Here is a 10,337-nt window from a genome sequence, read left to right as displayed (position 1 = left end):
CCTTTTAAATAAACTTCCACTCCTGCTCTGAAACTTGCCTTTGTCTCTTTTTCTGCCTTATGCCCCTCTGTTGATTTCTTTCTTCTGAGGAGGCAAGAATTGAGGTAGCTGCAGATGCACACAGATTCACCACCAGTAACTCAGATATCCTCCACCGGTAACACATTCAGTTCTCAGTCCAGCAGGTGCCATTCTCTGATAGGCGTCACAGCATCTCTCCCTTTGCACATGGCACAGGCCAGCTCATGACTCACAGCAAACCCCATTCAAATTTCTGGGCCCCCCGCTTCGTCTTTACCAGCACCCTGCTCTTCAAATTCTAGCTGCTTTAGCAATCCTAAACTCCCTCTTAATTGATCCCTTTTGAGGTTCAGAAGCTACAGTTCAAAAAAACCTAAGATTTATTGTTTCATTTCTGCAAAAGGACGACGTGAAGCTACATTGATTTGCCTTATTACTTGTATCTGAAACCTAGTAGAACATTAGACAGTTTCATAATTAAGTAATTGTGGGAAAAGGAGCGTAGGTGGAGCTATGGGCTTCATTTCAAACAGCAGGGACAAAAGGAAGCACCTCAACATTAGCAGCATCAACAAAAGGTGCAGCAGCATAATGACTCACCTGTAGGTGTTGATAAGCTCATCAGCATGAGGCTCCAGTTCAAGTGAATTCAACCATTTTTTCACATACAGTTGAATCTGGGGCTTAGAGACTCCCCATAATCTGGCATACATGATCATTATTTCCTGAGCAGTCATATATTCTAGCAAGACATCAAATTCAGGACAATAACCAATTCTTGACCTTAACCTAATTACAAGAATTGCATTAAATAAAGACCTAAGTCATCTATCCCACTAGACAACCATGGATAAGATGGCAAACCTGCAGTCTTCCAGGCCATACTTCTAAAAGTCCTACCAAGATACTTTTTTTCTAAAGGGCTACAAAAGTATAGCTGTCAGATCTATTGTAGGACATTGGAATAGTAGGTTCCATAATTCAGTTTTAATGATCTTGGGGATAAAGAAGTTAGAAATGAAATTCCAGAGCCTACTCATTTTGGAGGAGTACTAGATTATGAGATGGTCTTCTCATTAATCAAGAACTCCAGGGGGAATGGCTGCCATGGATGTATTTGCACTGTTAAACCTGTACAACATCTTGTCCATATAAAGGCTGAACCAGAACCAGCGCCTTTCCCCACCCCGCCAACCTGGAGACTGCAATGAGTATTGCTTTAGCAATTAGTCAAACTCCTCTGTTGATTTACACTCAAGTGAGCATAGCCTATGAACCAGAGAAAGAGCTATATTCAATTATTATTATTATTATTATTGTTATTATTTTTGAGACAGAATTTCACTCTTGTTGCCCAGCCTGGAGTGCAATGGCACGATCTCGGCTCACCGCAACCTCTGCCTCCCAGGTTCAAGTGATTCTCCTGACTCAGCCTCCCTAGTAGCTAGGATTACAGGCATGTGCCACTACGCCCGGCTAATTTTGTATTTTTAGTAGAGACGGGGTTTCTCCATGTCGGTCAGGCTGGTCTCGAACTCCCAACCTCAGGTGATCCGCCTGCCTCAACCTCCCAAAGTGCTGGGATTACAGGCATGAGCCACTGCGCCCAGCTCAATTTTGTTTTAATTGGAGACTTCGTACACTCCTAGACACTTCATAGAAACAAACTCAAATTCCCTCTTTATCTAACAAAAAAAAAAAAAAAAAAAAAGAACAGTAAGCATCTGGTGGGTGTCACTTTATAATCAACAATATCCAATTAAGGATTTGAAAACACTGAACAAGCCACCCCAAAATAGAGCACCTTTATAGACTCTCTTCATCTTGCAATTCTACAAGAACCATCCTAGCTGTCTATTAATCCTGAAGAGGTGCTTTGATTTCTCATATTATTTATGGGGGACTCCATCTATCTACCTAGGCAAGAATCAGAAGAAAATATCTCTGTGTCCCTCCCTCTCCACTTTATTTCTCCTTCTTCTTTATTAGAGTTGAGACAATCGTAGAAAAGAAAACACACTATTTTTAAATAATCCTTTTTTTTTCTGGTCATGGACCCCAAATGTTCTTGGTGCAAAAATTCTCTTTCAACTGAAGCATATGAACTTTATTTTGGATGTCTGAAATAGTAACCCAACTCAGCCCTCCAACATTGATGAATTTATATTAGATATATGTGTATATGCATGTATACCTGCACATGTGTGTGAGTGTGAATGTGTGTATGTGTATATCCATGGGAAAGCTGATGTGATCCAGGCCTTATGCGCTTCTTATCCGTAACTCAACTGCTGAAACATAAAGCTCTTGTTCTTTGGGCTGTCCCATCTGACAGCTCCATCATTACCGGATCCTTCTGTTCAAATGTCCAGAACACTCAGGAACAGGTTCCTGTCCCAACCCTGATAAATGCTGCTCTTTCATATCTCAAGGGGAGAAAATGGGAATTTCACCAAATGTCTTCAGATTTGAGCATGCTGGATACACAGGCCGCTCATCTAAATCTGCAATGAAGGGGACAAACTTTCTCCTTTGGGAAAATCTTTATTACATAAATATATTTATGCCAAGATATACATGCACAGGAAGGTCCCCCTATGCATCCAGGTGTCATCTATGAAAGACACGAGGGTCACTGGTTGTAACTGAATCTCATGGCACCTCATTTTCATCATCACTGGATGATTTCTCTGGGTTAGCAAAGGTCAGGAAGACCTGTTCCAGTGTGATCTGACTGACAGAATAGTCTTCTAAATCGAATTGCTCTTTAGCTTGCTCCAAAATGCCAAACACCTTTAACAACAGCAACAAAAACATAGTTACTACTGCAATCTCCCCTTCAGCCTCCAACTCAGATAAGCCTCTCCTCCACTCCCCCAATTCCTATCAAGTGTATGTTGGAGGACAAAAGGCACAGAAGGGAGAGGTGAGAAGGTGGAAGAACAGAGAATTGAGAAAGTGAGAGGAGGCCATTCTCTGTTCCCATTCTCTTGACGGATATGGAGTGATAATGGAATTCAGGGGAAGAAATTGAAGCTATTAAACTCTAGGGGTGTTTGAAAAGCAACCTAATGGTGCTACTCCCCCAATAATGCCAGGCTCCCATTCCACATTCCCAAATCCCAAATACTCCCCATCGTTAGTGCTCTCTTAACATGCAATGTTAGAAGGGCAAGGTTTCTACCATCACCTTTCCCCAGCGACAGTCCTTGCTAGGAATGTAGTAGTTAAGGATCCCTTGATTTTCATGTTTTAAGACACTACCTAAGAAAGGAAAATAGGACAGGTGAATAATCTCACAGGCTTCATTTGAAATCGCCAAAATGTTACTACATTTACTTAATTATATACTGTGGAGGGGTGAATAGAGGAGGTCAATACGAAAGGAGATATAACCCACTAACCCACTCTCTTTGGTATCCATGACATGGTTAACGCTTTCAGCAGATTTATTCCTCATGAAATCATCTTATTATGTGGAGTTCATAGCAATTATTGAGGGCAGGATTTGAGGTACAATAAATTATCAGCTGACATGCCCAATGTAAGAAAACTGAGCCTTGTAAAAGTCTAATGTTTGCAGAGGGACCTGATCCATGATGGCCTATTAGAAGTAGCTGCGGTTCACAGCACTCATGGAGAGGAATGGAGAGGGGTGAGTGAACTTAGTACCTTCGACTGACATATCCAGGTTCTCGCATTGGGACCCACTAGGCTAAAAACTCGACCCATGGAGAACAAAGAAGAGCAGGGGGTGGAGATGGCCCACCAAAGAGCTACACGAAGCCAAAGGAACCCCCACCCCTAGGCAAGAGAAGCAGCGAGTAATGGTGAGACCTTGCCCAGGAAACCATGCTTTTCCCATGGATCTTTGCAACCCACAGATCAAGAGATCCCCCCATGAGCCCACACCACCAGGGCCTTGGGTCTGATACACAGAGCTGTGTGAAGTCTTGACAGAGCAGCCACTCAGGCACACACAGAGACCCAGGAGTTTTATATACTCCAGTCTTGGGATCCCTGGCAAGGTGGGAGGTCCATCTGTACATATCCCTAGGAAGGAAGCTGAATCCAGGGAGCCAAGCAGTGTCATTCTGCAGGCCCCACTTCCACGTCACATCACAAGTCAAGACCTACTGGTTTGGAATCCCAGCCAACAAATGGCAATGAGTTAGAGTCTCCCTGAGATGGGTCCAAGTTCCTGGAGGAGGGGCAGCTGCCATCTCTGTGGTTTGGTCAACTCAGCTGCTTCAGCCTGTCAGCTTTGAAGAATATAGGCAGTCCGAACAAGGAAAGGTCCCACACAACACAGCACACCTGCTCTACCAATAAGCAGCCAGACTGCTGCTTTGGGTGGGTCCCTGATCCCTTTCCTCCTGACTGAATGAGACCTCCCAATAGGGGTCTCTAGCTACCTCCTACAGGTACATGTAGGCTGGTGACCAAAGGAGGGACTCCTCCCTAACTCATTCTATGAGGCCAGCATCATCCTGATACCAAAACCTGGCAGAGATACAACAAAAAAAGAAAACTTCAGGCCAATATCCTTGATGAACATCAATGCAAAAATTCTCAATAAAATACTGGCAAACTGAATCCACCCACACATCAAAAAGCTTGTCCACCATGATCAAGTTGGCTTCATCCCTAGGATGCAAGTTTGGTTCAACATATGCAAATTAATCAATGTGATTCACCACGTAAACAGAACTAAAGACAAAAACCACTGATTAGCTCAATAGATGCAGAAAAGGCCTTCGATAAAATTCAACATCCCTTCATGTTAAAAGTTCTCAATACACTAGATATCAAAAGGACATACCTCAAACTAATAAGAGCCATGACATGACATATGACAAACCCACTGCCAATATCATACTGAATGGGCAAAAGCTGGAAACATTCCCCTTGAAAACTGGCACAGGAACAACTGGCACAAGAATGTCCTCTCTTACCACTCCTATTCAACATGGTATTGGATACAGTATCTTGATTGGCAGGTTTTTTTCTCTTCAGTACTTTGAACATGTCATCCTACTCTCTCCTTGCCTATGAGGTCCTGGTTGAGACACCTACAGCTAGCCTTATGGAATCTCCCTTATACGTTATTTGCTTTTTTTTTTTTTCTCTTGCTGCTTTCAGATCCTCTCTTTGTGCTTGATTTTTGACCATTTAATTATAATGTCTTGATGTAGCCTTGTTTGTATTGAATCCGAATGCAGATATGTGACCCTCTTGTACCTGGATATTTATGTTTTTCTTAATATTTGGAAAATCTTCTGCTTTTATTTCTTTAAATAAGCTTTCCAACAATTTGTTTTTTCTTCTTCCTCACAAACTCTAATAATGTAAACACTGGCTCTTTTGATGCTGTTCTATAAATCCCATGAGCTTTCTTCATTCCTTTTAATTTTTCTTTTAATCATCTAACTGTATATTTTCAAAAAACCTATTTTGAGTTGAGATTTTTTCTCTGTTTGATAAATTCTGCTGTTAATGCTTTCTACTGCATTCTTCATTTTATTCACTGTATATTACATATCCATGATTTCTGTTTGATTTTTTAAAAAGTAATTTCAATTTCTCTATTAAGTTACTAGTCTGGGTCATTTATTGTTTACCCGATTTTGTTGAATTGTTTTTCTGTGTTATCTTGAAGTGTGCAGAGCTTTTTGTTTTCGTTTTTGTTTTTAAGATGGAGTCTTGCTCTGTTGCCCAGGCTGGAGTCCAGTGGCGCGATCTTGGCTCACCGCAACCTCCACCTTCTGGGTTCAAGCGATTCTCCTGCCTCAGTCTCCCAAGTAGCTGGGATTACAGGCACCCACCACCATGTCTGGCTAATTTTTGTATTTTTAGTAGAGATGGGGTTTCACCATATTGGCCAGGCTGGTCTCAAACTCCTGACCTTGTGATCCGCCTGCCTTGGCCTCCCAAAGTGCTGGGATTACAGATGTGAGCCACTGTGCCCAGCCTATAGAGCTTTCCTAAAGTGATTTATTGATCACATCAAATAGAACTCTTGACACAATAAGTCCTCAAAAATATTTGCTACATGAATGCATAAGTGAATATTCAACTTCTTAATGGACATACCCATCTACATGTGTCAAGGACACACCATAAACACTATGACCAACACCGAGGTGATAATTTTTCCACACAGCTCATTCTCCACATATGCTTGACCATCCATTTTGTATCTATTTTCTGATTTTCTTTTCTTTTTGCTTTTTTGAGACAGAGTCTCTCTCTGTCACCCAGGCTAAAGTACAATGGCATGACCTCTGTTCACTGGAACCTCCGCCTCCCCGGTTCAAGCAATTCTCCTGCCTCAGCCTCCTGAGTAACTGAGACCACAGGTACGTGCTACCATGTACAGCTAATTTTTGTATTTTTAATGGATATGGGGATTCATCATGTTGGCCAGGCTGGTCTCGAACTCCTGACCTCAGATGATCTGCCCACCTCAGCCTCCCAAAGTGCTGGGATTACAAGCATGAGCCACTGTGCCCAGCCCTGATTTTCATTCTTACTGTGTAATCAATTTTGCTATTTTCCATTGCCTGGGACACAAATGTTCAACCCCTTAGCCTAACACACAACAGGAACTTCTGTGGTATTTTGCTCAGCCTACCAAAGTGGAAACTAAGATGAAAAACCAGAATTATTAAAAGCCTTGCCATAGCCCATGCTTTAGGTTAAGGAAAGAGAGATAAGACATCGAAATGGATGCTCTCTCTTGTACTGTTCCATGTAGGCAGCAGAGAGGTGCTTACTGAATTTAGCATGAAGAAACGGCACTCAGAAACCAAACTACTCTTGAAAGGGGAGAAATACTAGTTCTTATTTGCATTTCAATACCATATCCTAGCTGAGACAGCAAAAGCATAAAGTTGCATGAGCAGTGTGAAGGAAAAAACCTTAAAATTTGGCATGAATAATCTGTAAAAATAATTGAGAATTATGCTAAAATAGGACATTAGATACATAATTTATTTTTAGTTTTTATTTATTATCATTAATTTTTTTAGAGATGGGGTCTTGCTCTGTCACCCAGGCTGGAGTGCAATGGCACAATCATAGCTCATTGCAGCCTTAAACCCTGGGGCTCAAGCAGTTCTCTGGCCTCAGCCTCCCAAGTTGCTGGAATTACAGGCATGAGCTACTGCGCCCAACTAATTTATATGGACAGCACAAACATAAAACTGCCTTGTTAGGTGATGTAAGAGTTTGTGAGGACCTCTGCTTTTTGTGAAACTTAGCATAATCTGGCATAAGAGACTTACAGTATCAAACATTGCCAAAGGAGCATTATAGAAAATCAATACCTATCAATAACTCACAGAAAACTGGTATTGAAGACATAAATCATATGGATGGTGAGAACAACAAATATGATTTAACACATTTCTCAAACTCCTGAGCTCAAGTGACCTGCCCACCTCAGCCTCCCAATAGTGCTGGGATTACAGGCGTGAACCACTGCACCCGGCCAGTTTAATACACTTCTGACAAAGGCAGCACAACTTAATTTACCTGGAAATGTTGTTGCAACATAACATTTGAAATCCTGTAATTTATCTTCAGTCTTGACCTTAACCTTCAGGATGTAAATGTTGCCAAACTTGTTCTTGAGATGCTGAGGGCTGCCCAAGCAAGTGAACTTCCCTTGCACCATAATGGCTAGATTGGTACAGAGGGCGTCACATTCCTCCATACTTGCAAAACAAAAGGGCAGAACATTGTAAGGGTAAAAATAAAAAGTTCTCTTTTGGAAGACATTGTGTAGCTCAGTCAGAGCCAGAATTTTGTGACCCTATTTTCAATCAGAAGTTGTATTTTTCCAATCATAAAGCACATAGATGGGAAGTGGGAATTTTTCAAATGAAAAAGAACACAGTGCCCAATTTTCAAATAGAACATCTTCTGAAGTCCTGTCTTTTCCTCACTTTTTTTTTAAAACTCAGTGAGGATTTTTAGCCATTTGATTTATTAGGATTAACATGAATCCTAATACCTAATGAGGAGCTAACATACTCAGGCAAGTTTAGTGTCCAATATTATCCACTGGGCCTAAATAATTCCTTCTTATAGCCACTAAAACCCTTGCTAGCCTTCAACCAAGCCTCCCAATGAGCCATACCTGTGGGAGGTTATAATGATGGCTTTTCCACTTTCACGTGTCTTTGTCACCGTGTTCCAGAGCAGGCGTCTGGCTACTGGGTCCATGCCAGTTGATGGCTCATCCAGGAAGATGACTGAAGACCTTCCCATTAGGGCAATAGCAGTACTCAGCCTACGTTTGTTTCCTCCACTTCATGGCCAAAGAAGGAGAGAAAAAGTGAGAGAAAAAATGGCTATACATATCAGCTATGTATAGGAAAGAGTTAGTACAAATTTCCCAAATGCTGAGAGTCTCAGCAAACACTTAACATGGATGTCCCAATGCTGATTATATGTGACTTTGATTAGGTAGCAGACCCAATTACAGACGTGTATATCAATTCATTTTAATTTGAGATATAGAGGAGTGACTTTTATGTAATTGATTTTGGCAGCATTATCAGTGGCATTTATTTACCCATGTTTTTAGAGTGTTATGGTTTCCAAGGCACATAAATCACATCATAATTCAAAGGGCCTGCATTCCTCCTTACTTGGTAGACAAAGAACTATAGGGACACTAGGAAGAGAAGACATTCCTTTTTTTGAGGTTCAGAGGATATAGTTCAAATAGAACCAAGACTTTGGGTTTCATCTCTGCAAAGGGAAGATGTGGCACTGTATTGATTTCAGATGCCTTGTTACTGGCATCTGAAGCCTAGCAGAACATTAGATAGTTTCACAAGTAGGTAATTGTGGGAAGAGGAGCTTAGGTGGAGCTGTAAGCTTCATTTCAAACAGCAAGAACCTCAATATTAGCAGCATCAACAGAAAAGAGCAGTAGCATAGTGACTTACCTGTAGGTGTTGATAAGCCTGTCAGCATGAGACTCCAGTTCCAGTGAATTCAACCATTTGTTCACATACAGCCCAATCTGGGGCTCAGAGACTCCCCATATTCTGGCATACATAATCATTATTTCCTGAGCAGTCATATATTCCAGCAAGGCATGAAATTGAGGACAGTAGCCAATTCTTGACCTCACCTAATAACAAAAATTGCCTTGAGTAAAGAGCCAAGTCAGCCATCCCACTCTACATCCATGGATGAGATGGCAAACCTGCAGTCCTCCAAGCCATGCTTCTAAGAGTCCTACCAAGACTATGTTTTTCCTAAAGGGCTACAAAATTACAGCTGTCAGACCTATTGTAGGACATTGGAATAATAGCTTCTGTAATTCAGTTTTAATGATCTTGGGGATAAAGAAGTTAGAAATAAAATTCTAGAGCCACACAATTTGGAGGAGTATTAGAATATGAGATGCTTTTCTCATTAACCAGGAACTCTAAGGAGCATGGCAACCATGATGTTTTGGCTTTGTTTAACCTGTAGAGCCATATGTATATCTTGTTCCAGGGTAAGGCTGAACCAGAGGCAAAGCCTTTCTGCATTCATCCCCAAATCAGAGACTGCAATAAATGTTGCTTCACCAATTAGTCAAACCCTTCTGTTGATTTACACTGAGGTGCACATAGCGTAAGAGCCAGAGAAAAAGGCTATCAATTTAAATTAAATTAAATTACTAATTAATTTACAGTGTTTCCAAACTATTAATGCCCCCTAAACTCCTGGCATGGCACAAGCTCCTGCCCCTCTATTTGAAGTGACAGGGGCTTTAAAGGACTAGCTCCCTTTACACACCATCCTTCATTTTTCTCATTTTCCTCTTTTGGGATTCATATATTAAGTATTAGGGCATTAAAACACAGCTGTATATATAAAGAAAAATATAAAGTAACCACACATGCTCAGGGAAAGACACAGGCTCAGAAAATGCCCGAGAAGAACTTAGTTTCACACCCCAGGCTGATCCTAAGCACAGAGACAGCCTACAACAATCCAAAAAACAAAAACAATAAACAAAAAGTAACAAACAACAGCAAACCTAGGAGAATGAGGAAAATATAATTTCCAGAATTACCACTTTATTAGAGTCAAATGTCCAGTTTTTAATAAAACTCAGAAGCATACAAAGAAACAGGAAAGTATGACCCATCAAAGGATCAAAGGAAAAAAAAAATGAATGGAAACTGTACTGAAAAAGACATGAGGGCAGATATACTAGAAAAATACTTTAAAATACTGTCTTAATGATGCTTTAAAAACTAGAGGAAGATGTGGAGGAACTCAAGAAAATGATGTACAAACAAAAT

At 40.9% G+C, this 10,337-nt stretch overlaps 1 protein-coding gene across 1 annotated transcript; it reads right to left on the bottom strand.

The window, feature by feature from the left end:
* Positions 1–2,233: 2,233 nt before the first annotated feature.
* On the bottom strand, positions 2,234–9,355 carry LOC129050703 (phospholipid-transporting ATPase ABCA3-like). Its single transcript, XM_054533542.2, has 5 exons — positions 8,982–9,355; positions 8,165–8,335; positions 7,558–7,739; positions 3,212–3,285; positions 2,234–2,814 (listed from the first exon to the last, which is right to left on the bottom strand). Exons 1-5 carry the CDS (start codon positions 9,116–9,118, stop codon positions 2,674–2,676), a joined length of 705 nt encoding a protein of 234 aa, XP_054389517.1. The 5' UTR covers positions 9,119–9,355; the 3' UTR covers positions 2,234–2,673.
* Between the last annotated feature and the right edge of the window lie 982 nt (positions 9,356–10,337).

Source organism: Pongo abelii, chromosome 18 (genome assembly GCF_028885655.2).
Source record: "Pongo abelii isolate AG06213 chromosome 18, NHGRI_mPonAbe1-v2.0_pri, whole genome shotgun sequence".
Lineage (NCBI taxonomy): Eukaryota > Metazoa > Chordata > Mammalia > Primates > Hominidae > Pongo > Pongo abelii.
The sequence above is the reverse complement of the archived record's forward strand: the minus strand, read 5'-3'. Positions and strand labels throughout refer to the sequence as shown.